The following is a 19,970-nucleotide window of genomic DNA, read 5'->3' as shown; positions in this document are numbered from 1 at the left end:
TGGTTAGAAGGAGAGCTGATAAAAAGGCTGGCAGTGCTAACCTCCTTCCCCCTCCAGCAACCTCCCCGAGCTTCTACTGCCCTGGACATAAAAGCCTAGATCAGGTCATTTAACCTGAGAGTTATGCTGTCACTAACAAGGACACGTTAGCTGATCATTGCAATTAATGTCACAATGGTCTTGATTTTGAAATTATTTTACCTAGATAATGAGGAACTAATCAAATCACTGACTATATACTATTGGTAATTTGGGGTAGGACAAATAGCAGCTAAAATCTACATTTAAAATGTATTATAAAACCCTGTTCTATAAGAGTCTGTTGTAGATGTAACCTTTTATTCATGACATACTTAAATATTTATTTTATAAAATCTCGTGTATTATAATACCCCACGTACACACACATAGGAGGAGAACTCACCTTCTCGTGACCTCAGGGGTTGAAAATGATTGAGAGCTCGAGTAATTCCAAATACTCATAAAGGGGAAACTGTAAGCAAGATGAGAAACGCTTCAAGAGACGTTATACCTCCTCAGGGGCCACAGCTGACACAGCAACCAGAACTAAACAGTCATCCCATTCCAGTGTGCCTAGCTCATTATAATCCTAGAATGACCGGTTTTATGAATATTTCCATTCAAGCAATAGTCACGGAGACACGCAGCTGGCTCTGGGACGATTATGGGTAAGCAAAGCAGCGAGGGGCCCTGACTTCACAGCTCTCCTCCTAGACAGAAAGCTGTCAGTATGAAGCCAATAAGTACAGCGCTCCCTGTAAAATGTAACTATAGTACCGTGCTAGAGATACAGGGAGCGTGAATCCTACCAGTGAAGGATTCCCTGAAGAAATAATGGTGAACTAGAAAAGAAAGGCAGAAGGCACGTTCCTTTGCAACTGTAAAGGCACCACAGGAAGAAGGACTAGACAGAAGGCCCAGACGGTTGGAGCAGAAAGAATGAAGGGAGGGAGGTGGCTTGCCAGGTTATCTACCTAGGGCCAGACAAGCACAGGCTAGCTAAGGAACCCAGAGAAGCCCCTGAAAAATGGGGAGGTGGACTAGCTTAGCGGATCTGCAATTGGCAAAAACGACTAGGGTCATCCTGTGGAGAACAGACCGGGAGGGAATCAAGAGCGGATGTGAGGCCGCAACCTCAGTCATCCAGATGAGACACAATGGCGGACCTCACGGGGATTGTAACTATGGGACGCAGAAGCGTGGAGGGATTTGGGAGTCACAGTCCCAAAGACAAAATAATAGACTGGACAGGGAGAGATGAGGAAGAAGTTAAATTTCTGGCTCAAGAACCAGGTGGAAAATGGAGTCTTTCAGAGCCAGAAAGAGGATGATCTGGGGAGGAAACTATTGACTCGCAAGGCTTGAATTAGAGTCTTCAACCATTCAATCTCCTCTTAGGCACTAGGTCTTTCTGTTTCAGTAAATCGTCTGGAGGTGGATTCCTGCCATACTGTTTTGATACACGGGACTGTCAACTCTGAAACCTTTACTTGAAAGCGGGCCGTGAAGGAGCTGAACTGAATTCAGCAGCCCTGCCTAAAAGAATGCGTTTCCCCACCAAATCACTGCTCTGTAAAATCTGAAACTAAGGCTGATGCTGAGAAATGGGCTTTTCAAAGGGCCAAAGTCACAGAGGGGCCCTGCCCAAGCAGGTTTAGCAACAAGAAGGACCGCTGTCCTCTTGACGGCAGGACGAAATGAAGGGGGGGAGACCCCACAGGTAATGGTATACTGAGGCTGTAGATTACTGTTGGGTTTTGTCTATACTTGCCTTTGTAGTTTTGACTTTATTGCCACTGCTACAGGACCAACCTGAGTGATCTGGCAGCTCTTTGCAATCCTCTCCTTCCAAACAAGGATTCATGTGACACCACCATTTCTGAATCACAACGGAAGCTGGAAGACAAAGCCAAATAATATTTGGGACATTGTTTCTTCCTCCAAATACAGGTAACATAAAGCTCACCATTGGTGAGTACACTGGCTTCCAAGATGGCTTATGGTGAAATCTTGTGAGTACAGAATCCAATCAGCCGTATACTGTACAGAAACAGTTTCTTTTTATGCAGCTGGCTAACCGAGGATGATGTAGTTAGTGAGATCTCGCACTGTGCAGTACGCCTGCCCGGGTTTGAATTTGGCTGTGCTACCTTTTCTGAAGGACCTTGGACTAGCTTTTTTTACCCTCAGCTTCAGTTCCTTCATCTGTACGATGGGAATAAAAACAGAGCCTTGCCAGAAGGTGGCAAGAGCATAAAGGCAATCCGTGTGGAAGTCTCGGCTGACTGTGGACCAGTCACTGTGTGGTCAGAAAATGTTCACCATTACCGTGGTCTCCGTCTCTGGTTGCAGGTGATAGTGGTGGACGCGGATACCGCGGTTGTGTTTCATACTCTTTGTTTTCAACAGCAAAGACTCAGAACAGTCAACATTTTCAGCACACAGGGTGCCTCATCTCTCCACGCCATTCCAGCAAGGTGAGTAACCACTTGAGTCAACCACTAGACGCACGTTAAGAGGGGAGGGGCGGGCCAGCCCCTCACATGCCTACATTCTCGACTAGTCAGTTAGCTTACCTGTGAATTCCCTTTCCTCTTCATCTCACTATCCCCACAGCAGTCTGCCAATAAAATGATTGCTGTCTTAAGCCCCTGAATCAGAAACTAGTACCCCAGATCTCTGGGTTTGCAGGCAGACGAAGAGAAGTTAAGAAAAAACCATCACCTTGATGGTTATTCCCATAGATCTCAAAGGACGAAAAAGACTGTGATTGATTTTTTAAAGGTGAACCCCCACCCTGCAGGCTGGTATAGGACAAAGCTCCAGAGCTGGGGATAGTATGTGTGGATTGGGGGGTGGAGGTAGGTTAGCCTTGTTTTTTCTCTTTTTTCTTTTTTTTGGGTCGAAACAGTAACACGTTGACTTAAAAAAAAAAAAAAAAAAAAAAAACAATTATACCCCAATGGATTTTACCACTGCCTCAGAAGTCTGAAACTAAAGTTCAAGAAGAAGCAGGCATCCACAGGCCCACCTTGGAGAACTCCAGACCACCACCAGAACTCCAGACCACCACCCTAAAGTAAGTGACACCAATTTTATGACTTCCCAGTGCCTAGAAAAGTTAGGTTTACACTACACTGTAGTCTATTAAAGGTGCAATATCCTTATATCGAAACTAAAAAAAAATTTGGTGTACCTATTGTAATTAATTATTTTATTGCTCAAAATTGCTAACCATCACCTGAGCATTTAGCGAGTCATATTCTTTTTGCCAGTGGAGGGTTTGAAATACCGCAAGAACTGCCACAATGTGACGCAAATACACAAAGTGAGCAAAGGCGGTTGGAGAAGTGGCACTGATAGACCACTGCCTCAAACCATCAGTCTGTAAAAACGCAGTATCTGAAGTACAATGAAATGAGGTATGACTGTAAATCCTAAGAGCTACTTTTTCTCGAGTGCAGGACACATCGCCAGATGTCCTGCCTGCATTTGCTAATTTCAAATTCACTTCAACTCTGAGGTTCAAAGTGGCTATTTCTTTTTTCTGCATTTTACAGAGAGGAGAAAACTGAGGTCTGGTGGTATTAAATGAGTTGCCCAGAGTCACCCTTTTTCCAAGTAGCCAAGCAGCATTTGAACAGAGGCAATCTAACACTGCTGCCAACACTTAATACGTACCCACTCCCTCCCAGCAGAGATCTCTACTAGAGGCAATGACAAAAGTAGGTAACGTAACGGAGGAAGCCAGCGCATTCAAAACTCTTCTCCTGTCAGGCAAACGCGATGTGGCAGGATGAGGGTATAGGATTGTTCCATTACTGGCTGAAGTAACCAGATACTGCATTTTCTCCACATGCAGCCACCGTTCCAGATTTGGCCAGATACTGAGCTATGTATCCAACGAGTCCCATCCAAACCAACAGTACATGAGTCAGGCAGATTTGTGATCTAGAATAACCAAGTGCTTTTTAAATCAGGAAGTGCCAACACTGAGAAAGGCACGTAGCTAAATGGGTTATTTATTTTGTCAGAGACTGACACTGCACTTGAGTGGACGGACACACCGGGGCCATGTCTGACCAAGTTACATTCTTTTCAGCCCCCGACATCACAACGGTTTCACCTTAAAATCGTATGGAGCTGTGCACTTTTATGTACTGTTCCCTTGTGATGGTCCCAAGAACCTTCAGAAGCAAGAAGGGGAGTCAGAGGGTTCCAGATCCAAAAACCAGAGCTTGCCACAAAGTGAGTAATACTTGAAGCGAGACCCTGTATCCATCGATCTTTCTACTTGTACCACAATTTGCAGTAATCGTTTAGATTAATAAGTGCTACCCAAAACTGACCATCTTCAAAGGGCCGACCAGTCATTGATTATTTTCTGAGTACCTTAGTTTGGTCCCAAGTAGATATAAAGATAAACAAGAGTGGTTCCCAGCCCTCAACTGAAAATGCCATCTGCAGGACTGGAAAAGTTATCTGAACGTTGCCAGAGCTTAGTCATATTTGCACAGAGTTAAAAGTGAATCTGAGGTACTTTTTAAAAAGGCTTTAAAACTGTTCCTTAGACAAACTTTCTTCCACTCAGCAGTGGAAACCTATGTACTCTTGACAGGTATCAGAGCTACACGGATGATTCAAAAAGAAGCTTTGACAGATGGCTAGTGATCTGTCCAGGTGAAGGCAGCGGGGGGCAGTGAACGGCCACCTGGAAGCCAGGAGACCCACGTGGCTCAAGTGAGGGGTCAGCAGGGAAACAGTGGGCATTCAGCTGAGAAAGGTGGTCTGGGCAGCAAACTTTAGGGACTGTCAAGGACAATCCAGGACTTGATTCTCTAAGCAGCGGGAAGCCATGGAAAGTTTCTCAGCACGGTAGTGCAATAAGCCAGGAAAACCTATGTCCCTAGAAGGGTGAGTCTGGCAGGGACAATGAAAGAATTCAGAACAAAAAGGTGCCTGACAGGGAAGACCAACTGAGGTGTGAGTGAGGGGAGAAATCTGGGAATCAGACTGAATCCGATATTATCTCAGCTTCACAGCGGAGAAACGCCAGTACCTTCTCACTGGACTCAGGGGAATCGGAAATAATCCCGATGCCGAATCTAGAAAAGGAGCTTGAGGTGGGGAAAAGGATGGCTTCGGGCTTTCATCACAGTCTCAGCTACAGCATTGCCTAGTATTTTGTTTAAGGATTTAAGTGTAATAATGTATTTAAATAAATACAAGAAGGAGGCATACGCAGTCAACCCCTTTGGAAACTATTTACCACTGTCCTCTCATTTCGTTGGGAAACACGGAGCGATGGAGACAGACAGATTCACAATAGACTCCTTAAAACAGCAGGCTGCCCTGGAATTCCAAATATTTCTAGTTGTAAAAAAGACATCGTGTTCATATTTGATAGAATGCGTTGAGTGAGGAGCCCTAGAAGTAGCCACTTTATCCAGATAAAAGTTTCCTTGTGAAAGACTTAATCGCAAATGTTCTTTCAGAAAAGGAGACATGATAAGAGCCATCCCGGTAGCCAAAATACAAGTTTCAAATTCCGTTATGAGTTAAGGATTGATGAAGGAACTCGCAGCTAAACTGAAAACCAACAGAGGGTTTGACCCGACAATGACTAAGGTGATTAAACAGCCCGGATGTTTCAGCCCTGAGAGCATACGGGGTAGGGCTATGAGCTGAGACAAAAGACTCAGAAGTAGGGTTCTATTAAAATAACTCTTGAGAACATCTGCCCACTTAACTGAGTTTTGCCTCCACAGGAAAATAAATTTGTAGGAGGCATACATGGTTTTTTTCCTGGTGCCAAATACCATAATATACTTATACTTTGAGAAAGTGTCTTGTCGCTTCTATTTTTAAAATGAAATTCTTTAAAAAGCCCCCTGCCTTAGGAAAATACAAAATATCCCTATCTGTCTATCTCCAAGCTGCCGAGCTCTAACGAATCTCTAGCTTTATGCAGAAACGAACTTAAAAAAAGACAGGCAACTAGTACTTTCTATAATGTTGTTTTTTAGGTGCTCCTGGTGCATTTTCTTTACTCTCTGTTGTATGAACTAGATGGAGGGTTTTTGTTTCTAGCCCTCGTCCCAAATAAATACCACTCTATTAAACAAAACACAATATGGTATTTATATAGCTATTTAGATAAGCCCACCTTCGAGTAAGACCAACAGGCTCACTTCTCAACAGCTGGCATCTCCTCTGTGGACTTAGTGTGGTTGTCTTTACACAGAGTTAAGGCTCTTCTAAAGAAGAGTGTATTTTTACCCTGAAACTACGGACAGAGAGATTAAGAGCACATCTTCGGGGAATATGTATCATCTAGAAAATGGAAACAGTCACAAGCATAGGTTCTGAGGTTTTAACGTATCGTATCTTCAGCTGTTTTGCTCTCACCCCTGTTATTTCAAGACACTCACTGTGTGCTTTAAAAATTAAGCCATTCATTAGCTTTTAAGATAGGTGGAAAGCCCTGCCAATTTATATTTCTGGTCATTCAAAGAAAAGAAGCCATTCCAACCTGACCCAGGTAACATGCATAAAAGCAGTAGTGAGAGGACTATAATTTTTTTACAGAACCTTTTCCTTGTTCCCACACTTCACAAATGACACAGTACTGTTATCTGCACAGAGTACGGCGGGAGGCTGGGGCTGAGGATGTACAGGCTCCTCTTCTGTGATCTAGGTCTGTCTTCCCAGCTAAAGGCCCTCTCGCACAAGCACACACACATCTGGGAGAAACTGCTAAGGCAGGGTCTCTTGACCTACGTTTGGGACCAGATCATTCTTTATTGGGGCTGTATATCCTGTGCATTCACCGTGGATATTCAGCAGCATCCCTGGCCTCTACCTGCTAGATACCAGTAGCACCCTCTCCCCCAGCATAACAACCGGAAGTGTCACCAGACATGGTCAAATGTCCCCCGGGGTGCAGGGAGAAAATCACGCCCCGGCTGAGAAACATTGATCTGTGGTTATCTATCTATGGTGATGATTTAGATGTATTCAGCCCAACATGAGAGGCTATGTTAGATCATCAGACCTCATCAAAGCTTTGGCTGGTGAAAGTGATACTAATTCACAGTAAATATCATCATGCCACCTCCATTCCATGGCTTCCGTCCTCCCTCCACCCCCCTCCACCGTGGGCGCTTCCACAAGTCTAACCTTTGTATCTCTCTTTCACACACACAAATCCTGGCTAATCTTGGGCTCACTACGCTGACAGTCTATGTGACCTGTCAGATTCCGAGATCACATTTTTCCTGCTCAGAAACCTCAGGGTATTTTATATGCGCTTTGTTCCTAGCACTTCATACCCTTTCTTATCGGCAGAGTCTGCTTCATCCATTCTCCTTGAATACAAATTCCCAGAAGGCAGGCAGTAAGCCCTAAAATTTGATTTGCTCTAAGGCCTTTAATATCACAGGCTCTGTTTACATCTCCAGCTTTGTCTTCTACCATTTCTGAGCCAGATGAGCTGCTTCTGCTTCCCAAGGCTGTCCCCTTCATTCTCAGGTGCTCTACACGCCTGCCCTCCCTAGCTCCTTCCTACCTGGTCAAGTCAGACCGATGGCGTCTCATGGGCACCACCGCTGACCCCTCGTCTGCTTTACTAGAGTTTAATTACCAATCTTTCCGAGTAAACTCTGGGCTCCTTGAAAGCAGGACCTGAGTCTAATTATTATGCTACCCTCCAGCATCTAGGACAGGCCAGGCACAAATGTGCTAAATTAGAACTTGATAAATGAACAAACATACGCAAGAGGCATGTCCTTCCAACTTCCAAAGTACTTTTTGTAAAGGATACTTCATTGTCCTTTACCTGACCAACACTGAGAAGAACTCAGAAAACTGCTTCGTCTGCCAGGTGGCACAGAGAACATAACTGGTAAGAAAACCGTGTGAACTCACAACTTAAAGACAGACCCTGCATCTCACCACACAATCCATAAAGCCATGAAAGACGTCTGCAATACACACAGTGACTCTTGTCCTTAAAGAAGCGAAATCCGACATCTCAGAAAAGATATTTGGGCATCCTCGAAAGGAAAAAAACTATAGCTTTAAAAAGTAACTAACTGTCTTCCATTCCTAGGCTTTCACCTTATTAAGTTTTTTTAAAACCGATGTTTAGAAAGCATTCACTTTGACAAAAATAAATTGTTTCACTGTACTACACATTTATTTCATTTCATCCTACAACGATTCGGCATTATCTCTTGATAAATGTGTAGAATACGGTTCCTACCACAAAACAGCCTTGTCTATGCCAGTAGACGAGTCAAAAGCAAGAATGCTTAACAGCTAAAGTTTCTGTTTTAGGATCCAAGTAATCATAGCTTTAATCAAATAATTCCCCATCCCTTCTCCCAAATCCCAAATGTGTATTACAGACACATTTCAATAATTCAGGGGGACTTCATAAGTTAATTATAAGAAAAAAGCCCGATAGGAGGGAAAAAAAAGCTATTTTTTCTCCCTTTTTAACTAGGAAAAGCTATGATTTTATGGAAGAGCAACAAAAAACACCAGATAAGTATCTGTGGTGTGGATTAACAAAAATGCATAAAGATAGTCCAGTGTCTATACCAACATTAATAAGTGCCCCCCCATGTCTTCTCGCCTTGGTTTTAATTTAAATGTAAATTCAAGTAAATTTTATATTTTAGATCCTCTCTATTCTTAGTGACAAATAAGATAAAAGGAACATATCAGCAGAGACTAGGTTTTCCCGCATGCCAATTAGCAGCATGATACCGCATAATTATTATGGGATAAAGATTAAGCAGGTAAAGCTAAAAAGCCCTAATCAAAACATGTTCAGATAAGAAACAGATGATCAGGGAGATATGAAAACAGACGTACACCCTAACTAGAGCCTAAACTACAACTTCCTACACCTCCTCTGTGACTTTGAGCCAATAAACATTGACCGAGCACCGACTACTTGCCAAGCAATGCTAGTGCAGGGAACACAAATATGAAGACACAATTACAATCCCATCTTTCAGGGTTTTGGTATGCTCTGGCCACCAAATGTTGCACTGAAGTTACAGATTTACGTAAAGCTTCTCCTGCACTACCCAATATAGACGCTTCTAGTCACAAGTTCCCATGTAAATTTACACGAGTCACATCTCAAATGCTCAAGGGCCACCTGTGCTTAGTGGCAACCAATCATACTGGACACGTATACATCACGCCATATAGACAGGGAGATATACAGAAAGAACATCTGCGTCATCACAGAAATTCTACTGTACAGACTCTGCTCCGACACCAAATAATTGGTCTCCGTCACTCACTGATCCTCTACACTAGGGAAATCATGGACCCTGTGAGCGTGTTTCCTTTGCCACAGACACAACTGAAATGTCTTTCAGTAGAAGTACAGCTAAATAAATTATAACCTGTCCAATATAATGGATGCTGTGGAGCGATTAAAAAAACAGGTCAATAGGTACTAGTACACAAAGAGCTCCACAACCTAATACTAATAGGAATAATGCACATTGGATTAAGAAATATCCAGTGATAGCCATTTGTGTAAAACACATTCATACTGAAATCTACCACATTTTCCACAGACCTGTCTTAAATACACAAGTATATGGAAAATATATTGACCAAACCCATAGGGTACCCATAGGGTAGAGGCCAAAAGGGATTTTTCCCATATACAAAATTTAGAACAAGCCAGTGTATGATAAGGTACTAGTATTTCCTTTACTAAGAGACAGATGCTAATAGGAACTATTACCCTATCTGTACTTTCCAGGCATCGATAAAAGTGCTTTGAGTTTTGTAAAACATTATTTAGATATCTAAGGTTTTTATATCCAAATATTCTAAACTAGACAGTATAAATACAGTTTGTTATGATTCGTGAGCTCGTGTAGAAGTTTAAAATATACAGAGGCGATGTTGGTTCTGGATAAAATGGCAGAATAGGAAGACCCTGACTGAGCTCACCTCCTCCCATGGACACACCAAAACTACAAATACCTATAGAACAACGATTTCTGAGCGTGACCTAGAGACTAGGAGAACATATTTCCACAACTAAGGCTATAAAGAAAAGGCCACATCCAAACAGGTACGAAGGTCAGAGATGTGGTCTAGTCAGAACTGACACCCCTGGTGCAGGGACCCACAAGCAGGAGGGATATCACAACCATAAAGCTCCCTGCTGAGGAGCAAAGGGTCCGAGCCCCACATCAACTGCCCCAGCCCGGGGGTCCTGCACCAGGAAGATGAGCGCTTAGAACATCTGGCCTTGAAAACTAGTGGAGCTTACGTCTAGGAGAGCTGGAGGAATGGAGAAAACTGAGACTCCACTCTGGAAGGATTCACACACAAACTCACTTGCTCCAAGTCCCAGTACGGAGGCACCAGCTTGCAAAGTGCCTGTGTGACACAAGAAGGAAATTCACCGACTAAATTTAGGACACATGCCAGAGGGGCAGGGATCCGGTGGAACTTCCTCCAGGGACTGAAGTGCTGGCAGGAACCCTTTTTAAACTCTCCTTTTACCTAGCTTGCCCAGCACTGATGTGCACCATTTCCGTAACTCTCGATCTACCTAGCTAACACTGTGTGCCCCACCCCAGTGTTCCCCTAAGACCCTACCCAGCTGTGATCAGTCCCTCCTAAGTAGCTCCTGCCCTACCTGCTGGGCCACCTCAGCCGTTACCAGTGCCCCTGCAAGATGGTTCTTGCCCCCTACCCCACCCAGCAGCTTGGCCGGCACTGGTGTCCCTCCAAGGCAGCTCCCATTCGGAGAGCTCCACACACCGGCAGTCCCACGAGAGTCATGATCAGGCCCCACAGCCAGTTGTGCCAGAGACGAGTTCTACGAGTTCTACACATCAACGTGCCCCATAACAGTCCCGGCCAACCCATGCAACCAGCAAGCCTGGGGGTCAGCCCTGCCCACCAACCAGTGTGTCTGTAGCAATCAAGACTCAACCGTAAAAGGAGGGTGCATACAGCCCACACCAGTGATACCTCTGGAGCAGCTGGCTCTGGTGACCAAGGGTGACTGTGCCACTGGGCCCCACAGGGCACCTTGTACGTAAGGCCACTCTTTCGAGACCGGGAGACACAGCTGACATACCTCATATATGTAGTTAGCCAAAATGAGGAGACAAAGAAACACCTTCCCAATGGAAATAAACAGGAAAAAACACAGAAAAAGAACTAAATGAAATGGAGGTAACCAATTTACCAGCTAAAGAGTTTAAAGTAATAGTCATAAAGACACTCACTGAACAAAGCAGAAGAATGAATGAACTCAGAGAACTTCAAAAAAGGGATAGAACTTCAAAAAAACATCAGAACTAAAGAATACGGTAACTTCTACTCAATACTCTGTAATGGCCTGTATGGGAAACGTATCTAAAAAAGAGTGGATGTATGTATATGTATAACTGATTCACTTTGCTGTACACCTGAAACTAACACAACATTGTAAATCAACTCTACTCTGATTAAAAATACATACATCCAGTAACTTAAATACACTAAAGGGAATCAACAGCAGATGTAGCAATACTTAGAATAGACTCTAAAACAAAAACTGTAAACAGAGACAAAGCAGGACATTACCTAATAATAAAGGGATCAATCCAACAAGGTATAATGCTCGTAAATATCTACGCACCCAACAGAGGAGCACCTAAACACATAAAGTAAATATTAACAGATATAAAGGTAGAACTTGACGGGTATAATAGGAGGACGTGAACACCCCACTTATATCAATGGACAGACCATCCAGACAAAAAATCAATAATGAAACATTGGCCTTAAGTGACACATTAGATCAGATGACCTTGATAGATACAGTCCACCAAAAAAAAAAGCACACAAAAAAAGTAAACTCAAGATGGATTAAAGACCGAAATGTAAGACCAGATACTATAAAACTCTTAGAGGAAAACATAGGCAGAACACTCTTTGACACAGATCACAGCAATATCTTTTTTGTTCCGTCTCCCAGAGTAATGGAAATAAAAACAAAAATAAACAAATGGGACCTAATGAAACTCAAAAGCGTCTGCACAGCAAAGGAAACCATAAACAAAATGAAAAGAGAACCCACAGAATGGGAGAAAATATTTGCAAATGATTCAACCAACAAGGGATTAGTCTCCAAAATTTACAAACAGCTCATGTGACTCAGTATCAAAAAAACAACCCAATCAAAGGATGGGCAGAAGACCTAAATAGACATTTCTCCAAAGAAGACATACAGAAGGCCAAGAGGCACGTGAAAAGATACTCAACGTCACTGATTACTAGAGAAATGCAAATCAAAATTATGAGATATCACCTCACACCAGTCAGAATGGCCATCATCAAAATATCTGCAAACAATAAATGCTGTAGAGGGGGTGGAGAAAAGGGAACCCTCCTACACTGTTGGTGGGAATGTAAATTGGTAGAGCCACTATGGAAACCATATTGAGGTTCCTTACAAACGGAAAAAGAGAGCTGCCATATGTTCCTGCTCTCCCACTCCTGGGCATATATCTGGAGAAAAGCATGGTTCAAAAGGATACAGCACCCAGTGTTCACTGCAGCACTGTTTACAGTAGCCAAGACATGGAAGCAAACCTAAATGTCCATCAACAGATGAATGGATAAAGAAGAGGTGGTACATATAGACAATGGAATATTACTCAGCCATTAAGAAGAATGAAATAATGCCATTTGCAGCAACATGGATGGACCTGAAGATTATCATATTAAGTGAAGTAAATCAGAAAGAGAAAGACAAATAGCATATGATATCACTTATATATGGAATCTAAGAAAACAGATACAAATGAACTTATTTACAAAACACAAACAGAATCACAGACTTAGAGAACGAACTTATAGATACTGGGGGGAAGGGTGGGGGAAGGGATAGATTGGGAGTTTAGGCTTGACAGGTACACACCTCAATATTTAAAATAGATAACCAACAAGGACCTACTGTATAGCAGCAGGGAACTCTGCTCCATACTCTGTAATAAGCTAAATGGGAAAAGAATTTGAAAAGGAGTAGAAACATGTATATGTATAACTGAATCACTTTGCTATACACCTGAAACTAACACAACACTGTTAATCAACTGCACTCCAGTATAAAATAAACAGTTTCCTATAAAAGCAGAAAAAACACATACATTTCAAGAGCACATGGAACACTCTCCAGGATAGATCACATTATACCATAACACAAGTCTCAATAAATTTAAGACGAGTGAAATCAGGCACTTTCAACCACCCACAGAAGTATGAAACAAGAAATCAAATTACAAAAAGAAACCTGGATAAAACACAAATGCGTGGAGACTGAACAACATGTTACCAAAAAACCAATTCGTCAGTGAAGAAATCAAAGAGGAAATCAGAAACTATCTCGAAACAAATAAAAATAACATACAATTTTCCAGAATCTATAGGACGCAGTGAATGTAGTTCTAAGAGGGAAATTCAGTGATACAGGCCTACCTCAAGAAACAAGAAAAATCTCAAACAACCTAACTTACCATCTAAATGAATTAGAAGAAGAGGAACAAAGAAAGCCCAAAGTCAGCAGAAGGAAGGAAATAATAAGTATTAGAGCAGAAATAAATGAAATAGAGACTAAAACGAAAATAGACAAGATCAATGAAACTAAGAGCTTGTTCTTTGAAAATATAAACAAAATTGATTAACATTTAGCCATACTCATCAAGCAAAGAAAGGGCCCAAATAAATAAAATCAGAAATGAAAGAGAGGTTACAACCAACACCACAGAAATACAAAGAATCATAAGAGGCCAGGAGAAATAATCATATACCAACAAACTGAACAACCTCAAAGAAACAGATAAACTCCTAGAAACATACATTCTTCTAAGGCAATCAGGAAGAAATAGAAAATCTGAACAAATTGATTACTAGTATTGAAATTGACTCAATAATCCAAAAGCTCACAACAGGATACCAAGGGGGAAGGGGGGTTGCGATGAATTGGGAGATTTGGATTGACGTATATATACTATCAACACCAAGTATAAAATAGATAACTAATGAGAACCTACTATATGGCACAGGGAACTCTACTTCATGCTCTGCGGTGCCCTAAATGGGAAGGAAATCCACAAATGAGGGGATACGTGTATACATATGGCTGATTCACTTTGCTGTACAGCAGAAACTGACACAGCAGTGTAAAGCAAGTATACTCCAGAAAACAAAACAAAAAATCCCTTCACAACGAAGTCCAGGACCAGATGTCTTCAGAGATGAATTGTTAATACTTATCCTTTTCAAATTATTCCCAAAAGTTAAAGAGGAAGGAATGCTTCCAAACTCATTATCCTTATACTAAAACTATAGACAAAGACTGTACACCAAAAAAAGAAGAAAAAAAAAAGACAATTACGGGCCAACATCCCTGATGAAGATAGAAGCAAAGAACCTCAACAAAACATTAGCAAACCTAATTCAACAGTACATTAAAAAGACCGTATGCCATGAGCAAGTGGGATTTATTCCAGGAATTCAAGGATGGTTCAATATCTGCAAATCAATCAAGGTGATGCACCACATTTACAAAATAAAGGAGAAAATCATAGTCATCTCAATAGATAAAGAAAAAGCACTTGGCAAAATTCAACATCCAGTTATGATTAAAAGCTCTCAACAAAGTGAGTATAGAGGGAATGTACCTCAACACAATAAAGGCCATATACAATAAACCCACAGTTAACATCACACTCAATGGTGAAATGCTGAAAGCTTTTCCTCTGAGATGAGGAACAAGACAAGGACCCCTACTATCACGACTTTTACTCAACACAGTGTGAGAAGTCCTAGCCACAACAATCAGACAAGAAAAAGAAATACAAGTTCTCCAAATTAGAAAAAAAGGAAGTAAAACTGTCACTGTTTGCAGATGACATGATAGTATGTATGAAAAAAACCTTAAAGACTCCACCAAAAAACTATTAAAACTGATAAGTGGATTCAGTAAAGTTGCAGGATACAAAAATCAGTATATATAAATCTATTGTATTTCCATAAACTAATAACAAACTAAGAAAAATTAAGAAAACAATCACGTGTGGGATAAGCTAACCCTTATACACTGTTGTTGGGAGTTTAAATTGGTGCAGCCACTATGGAAGACAGTATGGAGATTCCTCAAAATACTAGGAATAGAATTACCATATGATCCAGTAGCTACCCCACTTCTGGCTCTCTACCCAAAGAATACAAAAACACTAAATGGAAAAGAAATATGCACCTCTATGTTCACTGCAGCATTATTTACAATAGCCAATGTATGGAAACAATCTAACTGCCCATCAACAGATGAATGGATAAAGAAGATGTGGTGTGTATATATATATATATATATATATATATATATATATATATATATATATATACAATGGAATATTACTCAGCCATAAAAAGAAGAAAATTCTGTCATTTGCAACAATGTGAATGTATCTTATTTCTCAGTGAAATAAGTCAGACAAAGAAAGACAAATAAGATATTATTTCACTTATATGTGGAATCTAAAAAAATTTTTTAAAAGAGAAAAAAAGAACAACAAACAAAACCAAACAGAAACGGACTCACAGATGCAGAAAAAAAACTGGTGGTCTCCAGAGGGGAGAAGTGTGGGAGGTTGGACAAAATAGGTGAAGAGAATTAAGAGGTACAAACTTCCAGTTATAAAATAAGCCATGGGGATGTAATATACAGCACAGGGAATATAGTCAATAATTTTGTAATAATTTTGTATGGCAACAGGTGGTTGACTTACCCTGGTGATCAGTATGTAACGTTTATCAATGTCAAACCGCTATGTTGTACACCTAAAACTCCCATAATATTGTATGTCAACTATACTTCAATAAAAACATTAAACATCTTTACAACTGTTAATTAAAAATTAAATAAAATCTACAGAGGCAAGCAACCATTGTTGTTACCTTTCGAAATGAATCTGTGATTAGTGAAGATGAAATCATTCTCTCCTGTGCTAAAACTCATCGTGCACCAGCTACTGCGGGGAGATGTAAATAAGAGACCCAGTTCCCATCCTCAAGCAACTTGCGGACTAATGGGAAGCATACATTCGACAAGTTTTTACAACAAAACAAGATGCACATCATGAACTGGAAGTATGGGGAGATACAAGAACATATATAAGATTTGAAAGGAGACTAGGCATTAAGTGGACAAATGTGTGTTGGGGGGATGAAGGGAACGATTCAGGCAATGACAGCTGAAGTGCAGAGATGAAAGGGAACAGAAAAGACTCCAGTTTGCCTGGGGTACAGTAGTTCAAAGAAAAAAGTAAGACAGAACGAGATTATGCAGGGCTTCATCAGCCAAGCCATGGTAAGGAATTTGGATTTCATTTTAAAGACAGTGGAAAGTCACTGAAGTGTGGCTTTAAATATGCGAGTGACGTAATGAGTTCTGTTTCTGTAGAAGGATCATTCTGGCTACAGCGTGAAAATTGGAAGACGAAGAGTAGTAAGCTCAGCAAAATGTATTTAGGCCCTTAGACGGTGGAGGTGACAGTGGGGTAGAGAAGAGTGGACTGATTTGAGAGAGAGCCAGGAGACAAAATGAGTATGATCTGGATTCAGTAATGGAGCAAATATATACACTAAACTGTCCCAGCTGGGGAGACAAACTTAGCAATTTTTTTTTTAATGTTAAAGATCCTTACCTTTTTTTCCTATAGGCCTACAATCCTTTATCTTTAAGCCCCAAATCCAAAAAGCTCTGAAAATGGCAAGAATTTCTTTAGAATGGCAGCAATACCTAACTTGAATTAACATGAGGTTCTTCATCTTGCCTTATCCCATCCTGCATGAATATTCATATATTTTACTGTATAAATATTAATATCTGTAATTGTGGGGTGCAACTGCAGAAGACGTTAGGTCTGTTAGGTAATAGATGGCATATGCACTATGTTGCCTTAACTAAATCTGACAGAAGCTGAATTCAGCAACACATTTGGCCCCCAGAGTTTCTGGTGAGGAATTCTAGATGGGAAATTTTCCACGTTCACTTTCCATTTTGAAAGGTGGCGGAGATCATGCTGATACATAGCCATGGTATGTATACAATACGTGTACACCAAACAGTCTACAAATGTGTGTCTGTTTGGTAGGGTAGGTGGGATGTGGTTAATTATCGTGGACTGTATGATTCTAGAGATAAGAATGTGTGTGTGTGTTAACCGCTGACCTTTAGAAATGCATCAGATAAGACAGGAAGTGTTCGTTTTCAGGGAGGTTTCACACCACTGTAGAGAAACTGCTACAAGACTTAACCTCATGCATCTGTCCCCCTGGGGACTGATACTTGTTTCTAACAAGGTGTCTGCTGGAAGGAGCCAGGGGGTATCAAAAGGAATCAGTCCCAGGCCTCCACCTACAACCATCAACATTGATTCTTTTTTTTTTTTTTTTTTTTTTTTTAACCACTGCCACCATATTCTGCTAGGGGATAGGGAAACAACAAATGAATGATATCCCAAACTATTCTCACAGAACTTGCTCCAAAGATGTTGTATAAATAGTAAACTAGAAATAAAGAGAATATTAGTCTATAACGTCAAACACGAGGTGAGAAAACCAGGTTGCTGACTTTCTGAATAGAGTTTTAGAGGAGGCGGAAAAGCATGTCTAGGGAAGAAACTGCTCCAGTGGGTGATATGTGGAGAGACAGTTGGGCAAGCAGAAATCAAAGCATATCTTCCTGATTGTCCAGTAACTGAACTCCTCATTGGTACCTCTTGGGAGACATCATTAATACCCTACTCATTAAGAAATTTGTGGGGTTATATTTATGTTCATTTTTTAAATGACACTGACATAGTTGACACAGATGCAGCCCTAGTTTCCTTTGAGTTGCAAAGACAGCAAAGTAGGGGGGTTCTTTAGGTCCTTTTGCAACATTAGGGAAACTGACCAGAAAGGTCTTACCTTCAACACAAGAAGGCTGAGCCCGAGTTGTGCCAGCAACCTGTCCTGGGAAGCAAGAACACTTGACCGTTTGTGATCGCTCCTCTATGCGGTTCTTGTTACAGCACCTGTGCACTGCGACCACCTCACAGGTCCCTTGCTTGATTTGGTGGTGACCTGGTGGATAACAGGGGAGCAAAAGAGACCCAGTGCTGTTAGGAAGAAATGAAAGTACCAAGGATGTGAACAATGCCATGACTACATTTCCCAATTCCATGTATACTACGTTTATGAATCCTTTTGGTTTGTTTTGATGTGAATTTAAACTTATATAAAGGTGGCGAGAATAGTGCAAAAAACTCCTATAAAACTGAGGTATACAGAAATTTGGCTTCCAGGACCTTTAGCCCCAGTATCACACCAATGGCTGTGTTATGTTACTTACATGGCAAAAGAGATTTTGCGGATGTAATTAAGATTACTAATTGGTTAAGTTTAAGAGAGGGAGATTATCCTGGATTATCCATGTAGAGCTAAGGTGATGAGCCCTTCAAAGCAGAGAGATGAAGCAGAAGGCGAATTCAGATTTAAACCACGAGGAGGACTCAAAACACCATTGCTGGCTTGAAAATGGAGGGGCCAAGAGTCAAGGAAATGGAGACTTCAGTCCTACAACCACAAGGCACTGAATTCTGCCAAAAACCTGGATGTGCTTGGAAGCAGATTCTTCGCCAGGGTCCCCATAAAGGAAGGCTCTCCTGCGGATACCTTGATTTTAACCCAGAGAAACCAACCAAACTGTGCCAGACTTCTCACCTACAGAAACAAGCCGCTATGTCACAGCAACAATAGCAAACTGATATAAGACCTTTTACCTAGATTCCCTAATTGTTAACATGTGACCCCATTTGCTTTCTCATTCACTCTCTTTCATATATTCTTCTGAGCCATTTGAGAGTAAGTTGCAGACATGACACTCCTTCACCCCTAAATACTGTGTATTTCCCAAGAATAAAGACTTTCTCTGACATAATTAACGAATTCAGGACATTTAACATTAATACAATGCTATTATATAACTGACAATCTACAGTCAAATTTTTCCTCTTGTCCCAAAAATGTCCTTTAGGGCCATTTCCCCCACTGCTCAGGATCCAATGCAGAAGCCTACATTATATTTAGTTCACATTTCTTTAGCCTTCTTCAATCAGAAACTACTCCTCAGCCTTTATCTTTCTTGACCTTGACATTTTTAAAGAACACATGTCAGTTATTTTGTACAATGTTCCTCAGTTGGGATTTGTCTGATGTTTCCTCCTGATTAGAGTCAGGCAATGCACTTTTAGCAGATTACCCCAGAAGTGACACTATGTTCTTCTCAGTGCATCATATCAGGAGGCACATAATGTCATTTATCCAGCTTTTGGTGCTCTTACTTTTAATCACATGCTTAAGGTGGTGGCTGCCAGGTTTCTCCATTTCTAAAGGTACTATTTTGCCCTTTGTAATTAATAAGCATTTTAAGGGGAAATATATTCAAACTATGTAAACACCCCACTCTTCAAACTTTGACCCACTCTTTTTAGCATCCATTGACGACTTCCACCAGAACCAATTATTAATATGATGGTTGCAAAACTGATTCTATATTAATATTCAAATTATCTCAGATCTAGACAGGAGGAGCCCCTTCATACTGGCCGCTGTGTCATTTTGACATATCCCCATTATGCTTTGAGATCTTAGCTAAATTTCTGGCTCAAAAGATGTGCCAGATTTTCCCTGCCCTCATCATTTTTCTCCAAGGAGCCCTGATTGTTTTTAGTGGGGCTTCAGATTTAGAAACCAGGACCTTGGCACAAAGGTTTATTCATTGCTACCAGGGAGTGACTTGGGGCTGAAAGGGCAGATAGACCTAGGAAGTGTGTGTGTGTGTGTGTGTGTGTGTGTGTGTG

The 19,970-nt window shown here is 41.2% G+C and overlaps 1 protein-coding gene across 1 annotated transcript in view; it reads right to left on the bottom strand.

Moving 5' to 3' along the window:
- Window positions 1-1,765: 1,765 nt before the first annotated feature.
- The window catches only part of TAFA4 (TAFA chemokine like family member 4), a 135,880-nt gene continuing 117,675 nt past the window's right edge, over window positions 1,766-19,970 (bottom strand). The window contains exons 3-4 of the mRNA XM_065885538.1: window positions 18,037-18,192; window positions 1,766-1,917 (exon numbers count right to left, since the gene is read on the bottom strand). Coding sequence (XP_065741610.1) covers window positions 1,766-1,917; window positions 18,037-18,192 — 308 coding nt within the window. The remainder of the gene's footprint in view (window positions 1,918-18,036; window positions 18,193-19,970) is intronic.

Source organism: Phocoena phocoena, chromosome 10, assembly GCF_963924675.1.
Source record: "Phocoena phocoena chromosome 10, mPhoPho1.1, whole genome shotgun sequence".
Classification (NCBI taxonomy): Eukaryota; Metazoa; Chordata; class Mammalia; order Artiodactyla; family Phocoenidae; genus Phocoena; species Phocoena phocoena.
This window is presented reverse-complemented; position numbering and strand designations above follow the sequence as displayed.